General features: G+C 36.8%; 2 protein-coding genes across 7 annotated transcripts in view; one reads left to right on the top strand and one right to left on the bottom strand.

Annotated features, from left to right (window-relative positions):
- LOC121374137 (transcription initiation factor TFIID subunit 1-like) overlaps nt 1–22,279 on the bottom strand; it is an 83,311-nt gene that overhangs the window by 59,414 nt on the left and 1,618 nt on the right. For all 6 annotated transcript variants that reach the window (XM_041501093.1, XM_041501091.1, XM_041501097.1 and 3 more), the window contains exons 2-10: nt 21,639–21,780; nt 14,663–14,786; nt 13,476–13,595; nt 11,282–11,550; nt 10,599–10,802; nt 8,354–8,533; nt 3,658–3,789; nt 2,924–3,011; nt 9–86 (exon numbers count right to left, since the gene is read on the bottom strand). In XM_041501093.1, the coding sequence (XP_041357027.1) occupies nt 9–86; nt 2,924–3,011; nt 3,658–3,789; nt 8,354–8,533; nt 10,599–10,802; nt 11,282–11,550; nt 13,476–13,595; nt 14,663–14,786; nt 21,639–21,752 (1,309 nt within the window). In that variant the 5' untranslated portion in view covers nt 21,753–21,780. The remainder of the gene's footprint in view (nt 1–8; nt 87–2,923; nt 3,012–3,657; nt 3,790–8,353; nt 8,534–10,598; nt 10,803–11,281; nt 11,551–13,475; nt 13,596–14,662; nt 14,787–21,638; nt 21,781–22,279) is intronic.
- On the top strand, nt 19,424–20,498 carry LOC121374138. The gene is given in 4 exon segments (XM_041501098.1): nt 19,424–19,657; nt 19,753–19,978; nt 19,981–20,045; nt 20,164–20,498. Coding segments are annotated over 4 exon segments (645 nt in total). The 5' UTR covers nt 19,424–19,489; the 3' UTR covers nt 20,350–20,498.

Here is a 22,279-nt window from a genome sequence, read left to right as displayed (position 1 = left end):
AAAAATACCTCCACTGGCTGCAGCCATCGACTGAGTGATAGTGGCCGGAATATTCTTATGAATTAGATTATGTGACCACGGTCTGCCTGTTAATGTGAAAAAAACTATTGTTATTATACAATAAATAAAACACAAACTCTCAATGTTAAACATTATAAGCCGTATTTGTTGTATAAATAATGCATAGATTGACAATACCAACAATAATCTGAACAAAGTAAGCCAAACTAAGTCTGCCAGAGAATCATGAATGGAGTAATGTGTTGATACTTGGTCAAGAGAGAGAGATAATCCACTCTTGTGGCATACATTACTCCCATCAAAACAAACAGCATGGGTGATCGACCCTGCGACACATCACCTCTTCAGCGAGTGCGCCGTCAGGGAGCCATTTCCTGCCCTCACACGAAATTAAGATCCAGTGAATACCGGTCTAAACCTGATCACGTCGGGGACCTAATATTTATCCGGTTTAGACAGGATCCAGTGTTTACAGGATTGTGTTTTCGAAACAGAGCTATTTCCTTTAACATCAGCATCGAATTCGTAACTTTAAACAAACAAGTCTGAGAATTACTGAATGAATGTAACTGTCACACATGAATTATGAATCAACATTAAAACATAAATAAAAACAATAAATTTCAATGTAATTTAGTTTTTACCACAATTAAGGTTGCAAAATGACAGATCAATTCCACACGCCTATGTTCAGCATGTGGTGGCCGAGACATTTTTGTTCTTTCGTAGCAAAATTCAGTGTGCGTATTTCTCAATTCTATCGCAGAAAAGCTAACATTTTCTGTTTACATTTAGTGTATAATATACAAATTAAGTCACGTGTGTGTATTTTACTCTAAATTTAGTTGTTTCTAGCATTTTATTCTCAGTGTGTCAGTATTTCATAATCAGAGTGCACTGACCAAAAATCAAAGGTGGAAACTGTGCGAGTATCTCAGATTTGTCTGAAGCTAAAAAGAATCTGCACTGCACAAGACAGTACAATTGAAAACAACTGAGCATTAATTATGCTGATGTCTGCTAAGCTGGGCTGAGACCACATAAATCGGTGACCCGTGACGTAACATTGGATGCAGCATAGGATATATTCCGGTCAGCATTGTTTTCTGGTAGTCGTGTTTTCATTTTAAGTTTACTTTTCATTCATTTACACTATGCCGGTTTGTTCAGGTTAATTAATTAAGGATTTTACATTTCTGAACCAAAAATCAGTCCAGTTTCCGAAATGGACAGATTTTGGTTTTATCAAGCTTTTAATACATGGTTTAAATAAGAGAAAATTTGGGACCATGAAATTTGGCTGGTTTTGACAGGATTTCCGTATTTTCAGGGTCTGGTTTAGACAGGTTTCACTGTATGTAAGTAATTATAGGATGTGTTTTACCTAGCAGAAGTGAAATTAGTATAAGTAATTATAGGACATATTTTACCTAGCAGAAGTGAAATTAGTATAAGTAATTATAGGACATATTTTACCTAGCAGAAGTGAAATTAGTATAAGTAATTATAGGACATATTTTACCTAGCAGAAGTGAAATTAGTATAAGTAATTATAGGACATATTTTACCTACAGTATATCTTCGCCTATAAGTCGATTTGTTTTCACCCAAAAATTATTTTATAACTTGGGGGGGTCGACTTATAAGAGGGTAAAAAAAATTCACCCAAAAATATTACCGTTTTGGATATTATTTTACAAGTTTTATTGTTGAAGTATGTCCTGTATGTATGTTAATTTGACACATTTATTTTTTATAACCTTTTTTTTTTTGGCATTAGAAAGGTTTTGGTTATGCAAAAAGGCGTGCGATTTCACTCACATACCAAGAGAACAGTCCACTTAGTTAAAATAACAGTCATCACTAATAGCAAAAATGTAAACAATACTAACTACCTGTTGCCTGAGTTTATTTTGAAATCTGGTCACTGGCATTAATGGTTGTTCAAACAATGTTTTGCCGGTGATTAACTTCATGAATATTACTGAGCTTTCCCTGAGCTTAGACTGATCTCTGCAGTTCACTAGAGCAATAGGGACATACATCATTTCGTACAAAAACCAGTGTACTTTCCAGAGTTATCCTCCTTACATGTATTAATATGGCGGCAAAACATGTGATACTTTCAGTTTTAATACTTTTATCGTAGTGATCTGTTGTCAGTGTTTATAAATAAAGTTGTTGTCTGTGCACAAAACCATGCTGTACAGTGCCATACGGTAACAGTCAAACAGCTTTCACTATCTACTAAGTTAATTTTTCGTTTTGATACTATGTAGTTTGATTGCGATGTACAAAACGTGAAAACCGAAGTTTGTAAAATAATTTTCTTTTGTTCAAATGTTGTACATTATTATTCACATGTGCTGAAAATAAGAAATACTTCAATATTTATAAGTTGTTTTTCATGGGTCGACTTATAAACGGGTCAATAAAAAAATATGTTTTCAGGGCTTGAAATTAGGGACTCGACTTATAGCCGAGATCGACTTACAGGCGAAGATATACGGTAGCAGAAGTGAAATTAAGTTATGTACAATTATAAGACACATTTTACCATTATCCACAATATTATTTTTGTGAATAGCAAGCTTTGATCATGTTAAAACATTTCAAACGTAACTAAAAAGAGACAACTAAACAACCCAAATGATGTTATTTTCATAAGTGTTTACACTGGGGAAGCCGTATTAAGTTATGACATCACTTCACAAAATTACGTTGTTCATTGTGCATGTGAAATCATTATGACACATGTGGGTCATACTGGTTATATTTCCCTGAATATCTTGAACTATGTGGATAATAAGTAATTATAAGACGTTTTACCTGACAGAAGTGAAATTAAGGTAAGTAAGTAATTATAGAAACGTTTTCTCTGTCAGCAGGAAGGTGAGGTTACCTTGATTCATGAACTGAGTGGCTGTTCTGTTGCTGGTGCTGGGAACCCAGCCTGCGACCGCCGCCTTGCTTTTGTGAGCCTGCAGTATCTGTGACATACAATAGTCATCAATAAGTAACCAAAGTAATTTCTTAAGTCCGTAAAACACAGACTGTTAACAATCTATTGCATCCATAGTTATAAATAATTCTTATTATTAACTCAAAAAGGAAATGTGTGAAATAATTATATTGATTGTGGGAAAAAAAAGATACAACAGATTGTAAACTTTTCATCATTTCAGTTCATGAATACTTTAATGTGATTTCTGACAAGAAACCTCAATGGCCTAACCCAGGGCTTCTAGAATTTTATAAAAATCTACTAGCCGTGGGATCAGTACTTTTAATAATGTACTAGCCATAATTAAAATAAATCTACTAGCTGTGGGATCAGTACTTTTAATAATGTACTAGCCATAATTAAAATAAATATAATTTTACTAATAGTAACAATCAAATATGTCACCTAAAGAGGGAGATAGAGCTTAAAAATCATTAGATTGGGTTTGGAAAATGGGGGCAGGATATTCATATTTACAAAATACGTAAATGCAGCATTTCACAAGTGGGGTTTTTCCCACTAGCCGTCGGGCTAGTTATAGTAGTTATTTACTAGCTCAACACTGAATATCACTAGCCATGGCTTAACTAATATACTGACCATAATAAACCAAGAAACCTCAATGGCCTAACCTTCTGTCTCACTTCTTCCCCATTCCAGATAATGTCGTCCTCCCACGTTATCTGGCTCACCATGAGAAAAGCTTCATCTGGGAATTCTAAAGCACTGTCCTCAGATTCCTTTTCTTTTTCATCTTCTTTCTTCTGTAAAAGATTGAAGCTTTTTATAAGTCAATTAAAATACAAAATATTATACTGCTGCAATGTGTGATATAACCTTCAGTACATTCAGCTCTATTAGTTCAATTAATCATGTGTTGAAGTTGAAGAAGTGATTTAGTTGCTCTCAGTTGTATTAGACACTGAGATGGCATCTGGGTTTATGCAATTTTTTAACCTTAGTAGATAATTGGGCCCAATTTTCTACTGACCCAGAGCTAGCCCTGTACAGAGGCATTTTTTTTTATTTTAATGAGGCTGCCTACATCCATTCATCATTTAACAAATAGTCAACATTTTCCAAATCTATCAATGTCAGCTTCTTAAACAAGAAAGGGAAATATCTCAAAAGTACGTACAGTCAAGCACCGTTGTGTCGATCTTGCTTGAGTCGATATATTGTTTGTGTCGATATGACTGGCCGGTCCCGGCCAAAATGTGTATTAAATATCATGTTTTATACTCTGTTGAGTCGATATTACGTTTGTGTCGATATATTTTTTGGTCCCTAATTAAACTTTTATGTACAAAAGTGCCTCGATGTGTCGACAGTAAAATTATTTGTTAAAATAAATAAAATGTTTAAAAGGGTAAGTATAAATTGCACGACCTATAATTAACACTCTGACGGTATTTTGGGCACGTAACCAAACCATTGCCAACATTCCACTGTAAACAGATATGATTTGTAATTACTGTTCACATGTGAGATCAATGAGTGAAGTTATCTAAAACAGTAATCAAGGTAATAAATGGCCTCACCGATTTTAAAATTAAATGTGGTAATCAAGCAGATGAAATGATTGTTACAGAATGCAGCAAGTCACTTGACTGATGGCTTTCATAAATTGAGGACTGGTAAAATGGACTCGGATTAAAGTAGCATTAATTTGTGGTGGTCAGTTATTTGTTTGTTAATTAACAAGAAGCGATGTCGGTATTTCTTTAATGACACCTATCCTATTTAAGCAAAGTGGACCGTTGGTCACTTCACCAGAGCACCATGTCTGAGCAATCTAGTGAAGGACCTGGCTTATCTGGGGGGAAAACTGGATCAGATAATGCTCCAAAGAAACGTAAGTTGACGGTAAAATCCATTGAAACAAAATTAGAAGCTATCCAAGCTGTTGAGAGAGGTGATAAAACAAAAAGCGTTAAATACTTTGTCTACATGGTTAAAAAATTCTGATAAAATTAAAGGGGCTAGAAAAAGAATGCAAACAGCTAAGTTTGAAGATGTAGACGAAGCTGTATTAAAATGGTTCAAATTAGCTAGGGACAGCAATGTTGCAATTTCTGGGGCTCACATAATGGCTAAAGCAGAAGAATTAGCAAAGAAATTGGGTAGAAATGATTTTACTTGTTCAACTGGGTGGTTGGATAGGTTTAAAGAAAAACACGACATAACTTTTAAAAAAGTCTGTGGTGAGGCGAACTCCATTAACAATCGATCAGATGCTATGAATAACTGGAAACAGGCTTTGCAAACAGTACTCATGTCTTACAGAGAGGACGACATCTACAATGCCGACAAGACAGGCATTTTCTTTAAACTAATGCCAGACAAAACCTAGAGTTTAGGGGTGTGAAATGTCACGGTGGCAAATGCAGTAAAGATCGCATTACCACTCTAGTAACTGCTAACATGTCTGGCACAGATAAGCTCCCACTTTTGACTATTGGCAAATCACAAAAGCCACGTTGTTTTAAAAATGTCAAAACACTACCCACTGAGTATCTGGACAATAAGAAAGCATGGATGACGTCCGATATTTTTAAAAAATGGCTTTTTAAAATTGACAAAATATTTCGTAGACAAGGACGAAAAATCACAATGATTGTTGATAACTACCCCACCCACCCTCATGTCACTGGTCTTACCAATGTAGAACTGATATTTCTCCCCCCAAACACCACGAGTCATACTCAACCAATGGATCAGGGTATTATTCAAAATCTAAAAGTGCACTATCGAAAACATATTATTGTCAAGACACCTTGCCACCATAGAAAAAAAAACTAAGTTAAACTTTCGGTTTTGGATGCCCTCCAATTTTTAAAACTTGCATGGGATAACATATCAGTAGGGACAATTAACCACTGTTTCCACCATGCAGGCTTCATTAATACAACTGAGTCGGCCGATCCAGAGTATGGTGACCCCGACGACGATGTTCCCTTGTCACACCTAGTAACCAACGGTGTGACTTTAATGGAATATGCACGTGCCGATGACAGCCTGGTCACCTGTGCTCCCATGTCCGATGACAGCATTGTTGAAGAGGTGTTGGCTGCCTGGAACCCTGTTGTAGCAGAACCAGAGCCAGAGAGTGATACGGAAAATGACGACAATGCCAATCTTCCCCCGCCGTCGTTGACGTCAGCAACAGAGGCACTGGAGTTATTAACTCGATTTGTGGACAGCAAAGATTCCAATGGAAATCCCGTCCATGCTATTGGGGACTTAACAAACTTTCTAAGCTCAGTAGCTTTCATGCCTTGTTCTAATGCGTGACAAACATTATTAACAGACTTTGTGAATTAAGCGTTATGAGAGTGGTGATTGTTATTTGTTCTTCCAGTTTGTATAATTGCATTTTTTTCTTAATCCTTTATTATAATATGTTAAAATTTATTTAGTAATTTTTTGGTTAATTGTCTCCATATCCACAGTCATTTTAATTCCACAATTTATAAAAACTTTTAACAGATTCAGTAAGCTTGCACACATCGGTATTATTGATTGGTTTATTGATTGATTACTTTGTTATTATTAATTTCAGAACATTTTTCTTTGTGTTACATTATTTTATTGTGAAATTAAATGAAATTCTTGATTTGATTTAAACAAATAAATTATATTTCATTTTTAAATTTGACATCTTTTGTTTGTAATTTTTTATTTACATACTTGACTGAACGTTTGAGTCGATATTTGGTTAACTCGATATTTATGCGCAGTCCCCACGATATCGACACAATGGTGCTCGACTGTACATAAATGCATAAAATTTTTAAATATAGCTCAGCACAGTTGGATATCTGACTACTGTTCACAATTACAACATTAATTTTAATTTGTATTATTTCTTTAATAAAGGTACAACTCCTGCCCTCTAAAATAACTTACTAAATTACGTAAATCATACATTGTACTACTAAACACACAGAAAGCTTCCATTCTCAGTTACTGTACTGTTAAAGGGACACACACTGCACATAGCAAATGGCATAACGCAAATGATACTGGAGTATCTGAATGCTTAATTTGGGATTATTTGGGTTTATTCATATTCTTTGCCATTTTAACCAAGATTTCATTGAAACATATAAATGGATTAAGCTGGAGAATGTACTCGGAAGTGAGGACTCATCCAAAATAATTAACTCATTCCTACAGGGCTTATGAATTATTTTTCACCAATCCACACCTCCTCATACATTCTCCATTACTTAAACCTAATGTTGTAACATCCAGGTACAAGTGCATTCTCTGAGCTAGATCTACCAGAAGACATTCCCACTACAACATGGATAAAATATTCAAAGCACAGACTCCATACTGAGTTATTTCCCCTTAGTTGTTCAAGCCTATTTGTACTATTACATCACCGGCCTGTTTATTTTGTACATACAAATTTATTATTTTTAGCAAAGACCATATTAAATATGAAATATTTCAGACAAAAGTCATACCTAATGTATTTATCCATATAAAGTTTTAATGTAAAACATAAGATAAGATAGCATTTAAAAAATAAAAAACCCCAGAAAAAAGCAGGATGCGTTTTTATTTTGTTGGGGGAACAAACAAAAGTCTTTCTAGGGCAGAAACTTCACGATAGTCCCATATAGTACTAAATAATTGTGGGTAAAATAGTAAAACCACCTTTTGTTGCAAAGATGCTACAATGTACATGAAGATTTTTTTCTGAATGTGACAGACGTTACTGAGTCCACTTTTTTCTGTCAGATGTTACATGTGATTGATGTTAGTTTCTTTTCTTCTCTCAAATTTAAATCACATAATTTCAATGAAATAATGAAATTTAATTTTTCCTCTCATGTTCCTTGACTCGTGGAATTGCCCAACCCATTGTCCTGGACAGACAGCCCAGATAGCTGAGGTGTGTGCCCAGAACAGCTTGCTTAAACCTTAATTGGATATAAGCACGAAAATAAGTTGAAATGAAATGTACTAACATAAGTGAACAACCACTCATCTATCATAATCATATTAGCAATCTTTCAACTAAGTCTTATGATTACATACAGGCACGGCAGAAGCAAGTAGACACTGGGTGGGGGGGGGTGGGGTGGGTGGGGGGGGGCTGACATATCAAGGGCACAAAGCAAAAATTCTAGGGGGTTCCGGGGTATGATCCCCTGTAAACTTTTGAAAACTAGATGTCCTGAAATACAATTTCCTGTATTCTACAATTAAATTAATATCTGCCTTAAGATTTACTAACAATAATGCTTTATTTCATAATTATTAGGGGGGGGGGCTAGATCCTGCCCACCCTGCTCGACATAACCTGATGTGTACCTCTTTGAGTTTGAAGCCGTAGTCAAAGTTTTCTCCTGTTTCATCGACACCCATCCGGTCATACCAGTACTGAGCTGGGCCGTAGCGCCAGGGAGCAACCTTCACTTTCTCATTGGCGTCTCCATTACTATTATGGTGGCCTCCAACTAATGAAGACTCCACTGGCTTCATCAGTTTCATCTGGTAAAGTTTAAGAAAAAAACTTAGCATGGTAAAACAATCCAGGGTCTGAGCATGAATTCTAACACACAAACAGTACAAACTTAGGGCTAGCTCTAGGTAAGCAAAACCATCTGCCAAATTATCTTTAAATATGCAAAATTCACCATTATTTTTCAACAAAATATCAATTAGTACATGAAATTTTTTCGCCAAATCAAAATAAAATTTGCCAAGTGTTCCTGAAATTCTCAATTGGCGAATTTGGCGAGTGGCAGAGCTAGCCCTGAAACTGTATTTGAGTCACAAAACATTATAGCAATTTTGACTCATTTGTTAGATAAACTTGAAATGGTATTTTTCATAAGCAGTAGCTTAAACACTATGAAAAGGTAATAGTTTTCCAATGCAATCATAGTATTATTATTTTGCAATGTAAACTTCATTCTGGTTGGAAAAGAACACTGTTGTGACATGAAGGCATTTGTATTCATCATGTGGGGGCGAGACGTAGCCCAGTCGTAAAGTGCTCACTTGATGCGCGGTCGGTTTGGGATCGATCCCCGTTGGTGGGCTCACTGGGCTATTTCTCACTCCAGCCAGTGCACCACGATTGGTACATCAAAGGCTGTGGTATGTGCTATTTTGTCTATGGGATGGTGCAGGCATCGAAATAAGTCGAGAACGGTTGTTCAGGTTACCGGGAGGTTACCACATGTAAGAAAAGTCGAGAACGGTGTTTCGTTCTCGACAAAAATTTCAACGTTAACGGTAGTTTCGTTTCTGAACATAAACCAGACAATGCATTCCGGTCTTCTGCGTTTTATTTTCTCGTAAGGAATTGCATCGATGTTCGCATGCACTTGTGCAATTGCAAGCAATTATAGTTTATCCGCGTTTAAGCAGCGTCCACTAGATGAATTTACTTCCGCGTTTCGTTTTCTCGTACGAAATTGCACCGATGTTTGTGCGCACTTGTGCAATTGCAACCAGTTTCGGCAATCCACGTTTAAGCTTCTATCGCGGGTGAGGCCCCTGGATATCCAGAGACCGGACCCGCCACAGACATGCTCGAAACTCAAGTGGTATATGAGCATGTTAATACATATCGGTTTCAGCGTTTAAGCAGCGCCCACTAGATAAATTTACTTCCGGATTCCATTTCTCGTTCCTATGTTCGCTCGTACCGATACAATTTCAGAATTATTATTATCTTTCATTGTTGTATGATAAAATACTAGACAATAGAAAACAGAACATTTTTATTTTAATCAATTTATTTATTCAGTTGTTCAGTTATTAAATATGAGTCACCTACTTGTAAAGAATTATATGTAATACATTAAGAACAGTGATAAGATAAAGAATGAATCATAAATACATGTATACTACAATAATCATCTAGCACACATACAAGGGCGTTAAAAGTAATAGTAACAGGAATTCAATTCTAACTTTCATATAGTTGTAGTAACCTATGGGTTACCAGGCTATATTTTGTGGTAACCTGTAAATGGGTTACCAGACACAATGCTTATTTCGATGCCTGATGGTGCATATAAAGGATCCCTTGCTGCTAATCGAAAAGAGTAGCCCATGAAGTGGTGACAGCAGGTTTCCTCCCTCAATATCTGTGTGGTCCTTAACCATATGTCCGATACCATATAACCGTAAATAAAGTGTTGAGTGCGTCGTTAAATAAGACATTTCCTTCCTTCATTATGTGATGCTAGCAGAGGGATATGTGTATTAAAATTTTTTAAAAGCAACAATGGGTAATAAAGAGAATAACCAACTCAATACAAGGAGTTAAACAATATCTGCACCTCATGAATAAGTGTTCTAAACCCTCGCCACAGGTCAGCGCCAACATTTTCAAAGCTATCTTAGCACTAGGAAATCATAAAACCATTGTAAGCTATGACAGCACTATGGCGTTTATGATTTTCTAGTGCTAAGACAGTTTGGGAAATGCCTAGCCTGGTTTATAACATTCATTCAGTCGGGAAGGATAATTCTAATTCCTCATAGCTCATTAGTTAATCTCTGTATAATCTGCAGAAAGAGCCAAAATGTCATGTCCCACCTCATCATCTGCTGCTAATTCGTCTGGCCGAGGCTCGCGACCCATGTTGAGTTTAAGAGTAAATTCCTCCTCCTCCCCGGACACACCATCTTCCACTCCGCTGTCTTTATTATCCCCCTCGTCATCGTCATCCTTCTTCTTCCGTTTACGTTTCCACACGTGAGGCATGTGCACCGGCTTAAACAGTCGTGAGAAACGCAGAACCTGAAAAACAAGTGTCTCAAAATAACATTCGAGAACACAGCCGATACAAAAAATGTAGCGGGTTTCCTCTCTATGGCTATATGTTAAAATTACCAAATGTTTGACATCCAAGAGCCGATGATTAATAAATCAATGTGCTCTAGTGGTGTCCGTAAACAAAACAAAACAAAACAAAACAAAACAAAACAAAATAAACAAAACAAAACAAAAACAGCCGTTGCATTTACTTCACTGTTCTGCTTTCCAAATTACTCTGGAATAACGAAATCTATAAATTAACGTTCCATTTTAAAATCAGTAACAAATGAATACTCTACATCACAATTAGTTTGGTTAGAAATCTAGTATTTCAAACCACTGGTTAAGACAAAATTTTAAAACCAATACATCAGTACAAACAGTAACTGAAAACAATATGAAAATAAAAGAAAAGAACTATGTTTGAAACAATCACTTTAAAATAATACAGGATTCATTACCTTGCCTGGTCTGAACTCAGGAAATAACTGTGTAACACTGACGTCTGCTAGTTGTGGTGGTAACATGTCAGCCAATGGTGTTTTCACAGACGAGGGCGTCTGGCCGTGTGTGTCTGATATCTCCTCGGAAGACTGACTGATGCCGTCACTCAGTTTTGCCAATTCTGTTGATGCGGCCGCTGACGTAGTGCATGGCAGCCATGATGGAGGAGGCATCAGCTTCCTGTCACTCTCATCTTCATCAGCATCATAGTCATCTTTGTCATCCACTACAGGAATAAATGAATGTTAGTCATCCACTACATGAATAAATTAATGTTAGTCATGCACTACATGAATAAATGAATATTAGTCATCCACTACATGAATAAATGAATGTTAGTCATCCACTACATGAATAAATGAATGTTAGTCATGCACTACAGGAATAAAGGAATGTTAGTCATGCACTACAGGAATAAAGGAATGTTAGTTATCTTTGTCATCCACTCCAGAACATGTGGAGCTTTGTGAACCTTTTAAAATATTACTGCATACCTCACCTGATGGAAACGTGGAGCTTTGTGAACCTCTTACTAGATAGCTCACCTGATGGAAATGTGGAGCTTTGTGAACCTTTTACTAGATTACTGCATACCTCACCTGATGGAAACGTGGAGCTTTGTGAACCTCTTACTAGATAGCTCACCTGATGGAAATGTGGAGCTTTGTGAACCTTTAACTAGATTACTGCATACCTCACCTGATGGAAACGTGGAGCTTTGTGAACCTCTTACTAGATAGCTCACCTGATGGAAATGTGGAGCTTTGTGAACCTTTTACTAGATTACTGCATACCTCACCTGATGGAAACGTGGAGCTGTGTGAACCTCTTACTAGATAGCTCACCTGATGGAAACGTGGAGCTTTGTGAACCTCTTACTAGATAGCTCACCTGATGGAAATGTGGAGCTTTGTGAACCTTTTACTAGATTACTGCATACCTCACCTGATGGAAACGTGGAGCTTTGTGAACCTCTTACTAGATAACTCACCTGATGGAAACGTGGAGCTGTGTGAACCTCTTACTAGATAGCTCACCTGATGGGAACATGTGGAGCTGTGTGAACCTCTTACTAGATAGCTCGCCTGATGGAAACGTGGAGCTGTGTGAACCTCTTACTAGATAGCTCGCCTGATGGAAACGTGGAGCTGTGTGAACCTCTTACTAGATAGCTCGCCTGATGGAAACGTGGAGCTGTATGAACCTCTTACTAGATAGCTCGCCTGATGGAAACATGGAGCTGTGTGAACCTCTTACTAGATAGCTCACCTGATGGAAACGTGGAGCTGTGTGAACCTCTTACTAGATAGCTCGCCTGATGGAAACGTGGAGCTTTGTGAACCTCTTACTAGATAGCTCACCTGATGGAAACGTGGAGCTTTGTGAACCTCTTACTAGATAGCTCGCCTGATGGAAACGTGGAGCTTTGTGAACCTCTTACTAGATAGCTCACCTGATGGAAACGTGGAGCTGTGTGAACCTCTTACTAGATAGCTCGCCTGATGGAAACGTGGAGCTTTGTGAACCTCTTACTAGATAGCTCACCTGATGGAAACGTGGAGCTGTGTGAACCTCTTACTAGATAGCTCGCCTGATGGAAACGTGGAGCTTTGTGAACCTCTTACTAGATACCTCACCTGATGGAAACGTGGAGCTTTGTGAACCTCTTACTAGATAGCTCGCCTGATGGAAACGTGGAGCTTTGTGAACCTCTTACTAGATAGCTCACCTGATGGAAACGTGGAGCTGTGTGAACCTCTTACTAGATAGCTCGCCTGATGGAAACGTGGAGCTTTGTGAACCTCTTACTAGATAGCTCACCTGATGGAAACGTGGAGCTGTGTGAACCTCTTACTAGATAGCTCGCCTGATGGAAACGTGGAGCTTTGTGAACCTCTTACTAGATACCTCACCTGATGGAAACGTGGAGCTTTGTGAACCTCTTACTAGATAACTCACCTGATGGAAACGTGGAGCTTTCTGAACCTCTTACTAGATACCTCACCTGATGGAAACGTGGAGCTGTGTGAACCTCTTACTAGATATCTCACCTGATGGAAACGTGGAGCTGTGTGAACCTCTTACTAGATAGCTCGCCTGATGGAAACATGGAGCTTTGTGAACCTCTTACTAGATTACTGGATAGCTCACCTGATGGAAACATGTGCAGCTTCCCCATCTCTTCTCGAACCCTCACGTCTGACACATCTTCCTGTAAGGTCTCGTTGATGTCAGAGAAGTCAATCGCTGTTGGAGATTTCTGTTCATAGTCTGTAAACCAATATTCATAGTGTTAATACATTTATCATCTGTTATGTTCACGGCAGATAACACAATTTTTTCATATGTATTTAGAGAAATTCTTCAAAACAAATATTTCACAGGAAACAAAAAATTCAGCTGACATTTAATTAACGATATTTAAATTTCTGTTACATTCATTACAACATAACGTCATCCAATTGGTTCAGCTGTAGCAACGTGAGTTTGTTAATTTTTCGATGAACCTAACAATTACGTCATCAGGGAATGTCATATCTGAGGACATCACTTTATATTGGTACATTGACTTACTGAGTGTTATTGTTTAAGAATGAAAAATAATTCAAAATAGAATAGGAACTGTTTATAGTGTTATTATTAGCAAGTATCATTCAAATCTGGGTATGAACAAAAAAAATCATCCACAAACTTATGTGAGAATGGCTTCACTGATTCAGTTTGCAGATTTTTTTTTCTTTTAAATATAAACCCTGATGAACGTAAAAGAACAGACAATCCTTGATTAAATACTGTAATTCTTAGTAATAATTAAGCCATTAAAACTCAGTTATTCTGTAGAAAATTTCCATAATGCGGCTTTCTACCAAAATATTGTTTTTAATTACAACCAAAGAATTCCATCTACTAGTATAATTTACAGGGTGCTCAATACATGACATCAGTTTTATGTCTATACATTTTGCACACAGTGCTTACCCATAGTCTTTTGTGGAAATTCATTTTAAAAAATGGTGCCAAAGTTTTTACACCCCATTGCAGTAAAAATATCTTAACTGTTTTGGTCACTAATTCCAGTTTGGCTTGACATAACAAAAGGAATGAAGACTGCAGATGCTGTAGCAATCACAATAAGTAAAATATATTTATAAATGAAATTTTGACATGATCCTATAAATGGAGAATAACAAAATGTGTATTGCCCATGAAAAACGATAAAAAAACAGATTGCCAATAATGATATGTATTCCAGTTGTTTATTAATGATAATGAAAACCGGACGGAAAATATGAGATCTGTATGAGATGAAATGTTGGTGTAATTTCCGTGTAACTCACTTCCAGTTTCCTCGTCCTTCACATTTGAGTCTTTAGCATCTTCATCAATGTCTTCTGTCAGTTCCTTGACCATCGACCCCATTCCACCAAGTGTCGACAGGGAACCTATGTGTCTTTTAGATTCCTATTCAAATCAAAAAGAATATATTAAACCCAGCGTCGATGTCATGGAACCAATGCATCTTCAGATTCGTATTTAAATTTTAAAAAAGCATGTTTCAAAGGCTACAAACCTACATTGAATGTTAGGCAATGCAATTTGTGTTATCTGATGATGATATGCCACCATCAGTATTAATTCTTACAAATGTAGGAAAACATCAATATGCTTTAAACATCATGTTAAAATACTACATATATGTCATAAATTGCTTTAACAGCAGCTGTTTATCATTAAGTACTTTACTATTTTGTTTGGTTACAAAATTAGAAATGTGTTCCTCTGACACTATTGCCATAGCTTTTTTGAAGAAAAGGGAGAAATTTGTTATTTAAATAAAATAATAATAAATGGCCAAGTGAACATTTATCAGTATACATGTCAGAGCCAGCTCTGGCACTCATCAAATTCACCAATGATCTAAATTGTATGTTAAAGTTAAGTACTGCTGTATAAACTTACGAGTGGTACTTGTGGTTATTTGCACATTATCAGCAAGAGGGTCTATCAGCTGTCACCGGCCTCGGTGACGCAGTGGATAAGCCACTAGACTACAGGCCGGTAGGTACAGGGTTCACAGCCCAGTACCGGCTCCAACCCAGAGCGAGTTCTCAAGGGATCAATGGGTAGGTGTAAGGCCACTACACCCTCTTCACTCTCACTAACCAGATAGCTGAACTGTGTGACCAGGACAACATACTTGAACCTTAATTGCATATAAGCATGAAAATAAGTTGAAAAAATATCAGCTGTCAATCAAAACAACTAAAGTGTGCAGATAACCATGCATACCTAAGTGACATTGTGACACAATAGGGAAGTTTGGCTCGGTGAGAGGTGGGGTTTAGAAAGTGTGTACAACTTCATAGACAATCACTGATCACTTTTGTCAATTGGAAAATAACTTAGGCATGGTATAATATTTCATTTTGGTAATAAAATTATAAACAACTGATAATGAATGTGCCATTAATTTAAAATGAATCAAGGCTAAAAATTTGCGCGAATCTCTAAATCCATTTCGTGCCAGGATTCGCGCAAGCATAAAACATCCGAATCTATTTGGATTCGTGTGAAATATTTCCACAAATTTATTAAATTGAATAATCAGTGAGTAAAATGTTACAGAATTTAAAAAATATCAAGCTTCAGATTAAACTGGCTTCAAAAGCGTAGCATACATTCGAATCTATGCATATTCGAAACATAGTGATTTATCGAGGCTAGTCTGGCCTGGAGCCAAGTGGTGGTTGGTCCATTTCTATGAACCAAATTTCCAACGAAGAGAACCAAAAACAACATGCTTGTTCAGTTCTTACATAATAACAATAGACAGTAATTTAGTGTGTTAAATTTAGTAATATATCAAACATTTCTATGTTAATTCATTGCTATTATGTTCCTAACCTTGAATTACCTGCTCTTATTAATCAATAAATCTTTTTGTCGGTAGCTGATATGTACTTCAGTAATATCCATATAAACATTGAACCAATGCGCAAAGTACATCGGCAAAAGTATCCCATGCGCTGTTTACGTCTAAGCAATCTTCAAAAAGTAACCTGGGCTGCGTTTAGCCAGACCGAGTGGAAAAACATCTGCTAGACAGGTTTGTGTGCTTCACAGTAAACCAAATGGCCACGTTGGGAACTAATTAATTAGTTCGCGAACGTTAGCCAAACGTTTGCTGACTGAACTTGGGACTGCTAAGACAAAATGAATTCAAACACTAAAAAAAAACTGATGGTTAAAAAAAAAAAAAATTGTTTGTTTTTTGTGGGGTTTTTTTGCTTTAAAATCGGATACACCGTTATTGACAAACTGGTTATTCTTTCCAGTAAATAGTAACAGCTGTTTTATATACATTAATCTATATACAGTTAGTAGCATATGACAGAATTTTATATACTAACACTGTTGATACAGTTCTTCTCTGAAAATGTTTAGAATTTTTAGCACCGTGAATGTATTAATTACTATTTTCTGCCCTCAGTAAAATGAAACATTTTGAGAACCAAAAAATACTTAATTGGTCAACTGCAAAGGGCATACATATTACATGTGTTGGATGTGTCAATGCACAGTAACACAAGTAAAACAAGGCACCCTAGTGCAGGGAGCAGGGCGAGATGCTTCCCTCTATTTAGCAAATTTAAAATGGCAGGCAAATGTTTTATATTGTCGTTGGAAGATTTATTTTGTTAATAATGTTGCAAGTCCTTCCATTGTGAGTTAGTGAATGTACAGTAGGTTATATATTTTTGGTTTGTGTGTCTATTTGTTGCACTATTTCGGCTGAGAAACGGATGAACCATTGTGCCACAAGTTTTCAATACCAGCTATATATAGGGTATGTAACAATATTCGGACGTAGAAAGAACCACACTTTCTACATTGATTCAGACTAAAGGCACCCATAAGGTGCTAGGGCTAGCTTTGGGTGATCACAACAATTCGCCAAATTGTCTATTAAACTTCAAAAACTGCAGAAATTGTCAGTTATTTTCTAAAAAATGTCAATTATTACATGTAATTATTTTGCCAAACTAAAATAAAATTTGCCAACTGCTTTCAAAATTCGCAATTGGCGAATTTGGCAAGTGCCAGAGCTAGCCATGGGTGCTAATTTGGTAAGCTATCAGGGAACCAGATGTTTCGCCCCCCAGCCAGTTCGCTCCACTTTGTGCCAGTTCGCCCCAAGTCTTACGCCAGTTCGCCCCCACCCCAAATGCATAGATATATTTAGATATGACAGGAAATCGAAACTGATATTTTTTAAAGAGGAAGAACAGCTATGACAGATTTCACAAAGACAAATAAAAAAACTAAATCAGGTAAGTATAATTGGTTTAAACACGTTCTTAAAATGAAAGGTGAAACGTGGGGGAGGTGAGTTTGAGGTGGGCAGGATTTAAAATAAACCCAATCAGTAAATACGTAAGAGAAGAAGGAACGGTATTCACAAGTTATCGCGCTATACATATATTGGCGTAATCATGGTACTTTGATGTCGGTTGAAGGTGTTTGTCGCTTTGATTCGTAATGACAACGTGGCCTCATCTTGATATTCACTATAGCCTTTGTTCTACCTGTAATTGTTATAACAAGTTTAAAACACACACACACCTGCGGTCAAGTGAACCGTAATAGTGCATTAATTACTTAATCCTTCGAAAACAAAGATGAACTTAGGTTATATTTAAACAAACCCAAGCCAATTGAGTAATTGAGATTAAGTTTCTTAACGATGCGAAATGGCATAAAACTCGTATCCCTGGCGAATGCAATTCATTAGCATTAGTGAATTTTATTGCAAAATGGCGGAATCTTGCATCACATGCCTTTGCACTGTGCGCCCACGCCAGGAAGCTCTTCAATGTGACACTTGCAACAGATGGAATCACCGAGTTTGCGGGACAGGTAAACTTTCTTTTTATTTACATATCTTGTGATCAATATATATATATATATATATTAATATACATGTATATATTTATTTATTATTTTAATGTTAGGATATATTAATAATTAAATGCCTAAATGCTCCACAACATAACATAATTTTTCCTACATATAAAAAGATATCTGTATACATGCGGTTAAATAAAATGCCGCATCAAATTCACTTTAATGGTTCTGTATCGTTAGCTAATATAACATATTACTAAATGTTACGATATACAATTTATGTTATTTTATTTTATCAATTCCATCATTTCCATAGACATGTCAAGGATTATGTACAGAGAGGTAGTCCGTGGAATACGCCAGATAGACTGGTGGTGTAATGAATGCGGTGTTCCCGACGATGCTTCCCGCGATGACGGTGACAATGACGGCGATGAGGCTGATGGTAGAACACCTGATGATCATTTACTCGACCAGAGCTAGTAATGAAGAAGTAAGATTTATTCAGTTATTTTATTCTGGTCGGTATAAATTATGTTGATATCAAGTATTCATTTAAGTGCTGTTATATTTACTTATTTATTTCACTTAATGATTATGTAGTAATTTCAGTGCCTTTTTTTTTTTTTTTAGTTCTATGGAAGAACACCCCCGAATTGACATTGGCATCGATGATGACGAGCCATCTACACTAACGTTCCAAATTATAGATTACGGAACCAAACGTAACAAAAAGAAATTGACAGATTCCAGTGGACATGGCTACAACATAAAGGTAAATTTTATTTTTTTTAAAGGAAACATGAAATAATTTTCATCTTTCAAATATATATATTGCTTCAGTTGCTTCTTTTATTAACTGTTTAAATACTTTAGTTAAGGATACATGCAATTACTGATATATATATATATATGGGTGTATGTTTTCAGCGCACACGAAATGAAAAAACTGATTGGCAGTGCACCGTCAGAAGCAAAATTATGAGATGTCCAGCTACAGTTGTACAGTATGGCGAGCAATTCGTGGCAGGACCATCCGAACATTGTCACCCTGCCGCTCCTGGCTTGGACATTGCGGTTAAAATTAAAGCGGAGGTATTTAAAACAAAAAAATGTTATATTAATCTCTATATATTTAGATGGAATATATGCATAATTTCTGCAATATGTCGTCAGAAATAAAATCTTATGAAATAAAACCTCTTTATGAATTAACATTAACATTTGTTTTACATCTGTTTCAGATAAAGCAGAAAGCCATGGATCATGTGTTCATGCCGGCTGGTACTATTGTAGACGATACCCTTCTACAACTTGGAGATCCCGATGCTCCCGAAACAAGTCGCCCTAAACAGGAGAATCTACTACGAATGGTCAACCGCACCAGACAACGTCTGCGTCCTGATGATCCAACAGATTTGGACTTTGCGGTATGTGGCAGATGAATCAATTCTCACACACTCACACTCTTCTTAATGTAATTTATTGCACTATATATCATTATTTAATGTATATCTTATAGAACCTATGTTACGATTTTTTTTTACAGCTGGACAATACTTTCATTCCTGACGAGTTCCTGAAAGCCGACGTACATATTGAAGGTCAGCGACACTTGATATTAGCAACAGATCGACAGCTGGAAATGCTTTCAGAAGCCAAAACCTGGTACTTGGATGGAACGTTCAAAGTAGTCCGACAGCCGTTCTACCAACTATTTAGTATCCATGCCTTCATCAGATCCGGGATGTTATGAAGCAAGTGCCTCTCGCGTTCTGCATCATGTCCAGGAAGCGAAAATGCGATTACAAGAAGGTAAATTATACTCTTTTTTTTAATATAAGTACAATATTATAATAGTATTTCATTATTTATTTGCGACTACTTGAGTATATATAATACTGTAGTTGAGAATATACTTTTTTTTTATCAGATTCTGAAGAAACTGAAAAGGCGTCTTCCTGGAGATCCAAAGGTTGAGGTCATGGTTACAGACTTCGAAAGCACAGTGTGGAAGGCCTTTTCCAGCGACTTTCCAGCTGTACAGATCCGTGGATGCGGCTTTCACTGGGCGCAGGCCGTGAACCGAAAAGTAGGAGAACTTGGACTACAGGTATAAATATTTTATCTTCGAAATGATGCATCTTTAGAATATATATATATATATATATACATACATATTACGAAATGCCAATTTAATAAGTATGCATTTAATTTCAGGTTGCTTACAGGAATGACGATAGCGTTCACAAGTTTATACGACAAGCAATGGCGCTGAATTTCCTTCCCGCGGAACACATCTGCCCTGCATTCAGGAAGCTCCGCGAGAGAGTGGGTACAGCTCCAGCCCTGAATAATCTTCTCAAATACATACAAGGGACATGGCTGAACAGTGAGATATGGACACCGGAGACATGGTCTGTGTTTCCGCAGCCCATAAGAACTAATAACGACGTGGAGGGGTGGCACAGACGCCTGAACATAAAGTCTGGTGATACAAAGGTAACTATTGGATTCGATGACAGTTACACAAGTTTGTCCATATATTGCTAGCTATATTATTATTATTATTATTATTATTATTATTGTTGTTGATGTTGTTTAACGACACCCCAGAACAAGGTAACATTATTGATAAAACTACTCTTTTGTAGTGGGCTCTTGTTATACACCTTTTTATTTTATTTTTTCAGCAATCACTGTACACATTGATTGAGCTGCTACATAAGGAGGCGGCTCTCTTGCCACTACACGCAAGGATGGTTTCTGAGGGGAAACTAAAACGCAGAATAAGAAAGGCGAGAAACAGTTTGGAGGGGAAATTATTCCAGCTTTTGGGATGACTACGAGCAGGAGATCATGTCGGCCAGTCGTCTTCTCAAGGAATGTGCAAAACTCTATGGATTATGAAAACAATATCTGTGATGAACTTCAAAAACGTTTCTAGTGTGGTTCTCTCCTCTTTGTGCTGTTAATGTAGTGCTCAATATGTTTAACGTCATTTTTATGTCAAGTAATGACGTCATTGTTGTCTCCTATTCAGTGCCTCCACATCTGTATTGCTTGTAATAAATATTATATTTGAAGTTAGTGCTGAAAGGAAAGAAAGGTGCAATTATTTTAATAAAGAAAATTTATTTATATTGATATTATTGCGTTATGTTTTTTTTATACCTATAGTCTGTTCCAGCCCCCTCAAAAAAACATGGTTAAACTTAAAAACAAAAGTAAAAGTGTTTTGAAAAATATATGCTGGAAACGATTTGGGGGTGAACTGGCACATCATGGGGGCGAACTGACAGATTATTCGGGGGCAAACTGACTGGGAGCGAACTGGCTGGGGGGCGAAACGTCATGGATCCAGCTATGACAGTTGATTTCTTAATTATTATTATTAACAGTCCAAACCTCATCTAGAAAATCTTCCTCCAACTCTCCTTTCTTGTCGATGTTTCCAAACAGGAAGCCGGTCAGGGAGGATACAGCATTGGACTCTCCATCGTGGTCTTCTTCACACTCCATCACTTAAAGTGCTGTGCCAGACCATACACTAAAATTTCAAATTCCACAATTAAATGCTTTCTTAATTCATTGCAATAATATTTTACACCGATATGTAAATCTATAATTACGAAAATGCCCCATAAAAGTATTAAAACATCACTCCCGTAGAACACTGCAGGAAACGACCGAGTAAAATTCTCGGTAAAAACATTTGCCTGTAAATAGCCGTGACGTCACGAAGGGAACGCACTTCACAGAAACCTACCACGTGATGACTTCCAGTGCAAGCGAAAGTGGGACTGACAGCGACTGCCAAGCTCATTGATCATGCGATTCTTCTTTCGATGATGAATAGTGTAGTAATGACGACTGGACTAATATTTGTGCAACACAACAAATAATGCCTTATCAGTTTGAACCTGGAACATCTTCCGACGAACCACCGGCCTGACAGATGACGATGAAAATGGTCGTGGAGACAGCTTACCACTAATTTACAACTTTTATTCTTGTTTTGTTCTTTAGCTTTTCGTGCGAATTATTTT

Source organism: Gigantopelta aegis, chromosome 6 (assembly GCF_016097555.1).
Source record: "Gigantopelta aegis isolate Gae_Host chromosome 6, Gae_host_genome, whole genome shotgun sequence".
Classification (NCBI taxonomy): domain Eukaryota; kingdom Metazoa; phylum Mollusca; class Gastropoda; order Neomphalida; family Peltospiridae; genus Gigantopelta; species Gigantopelta aegis.
The sequence above is the reverse complement of the archived record's forward strand: the minus strand, read 5'-3'. Positions and strand labels throughout refer to the sequence as shown.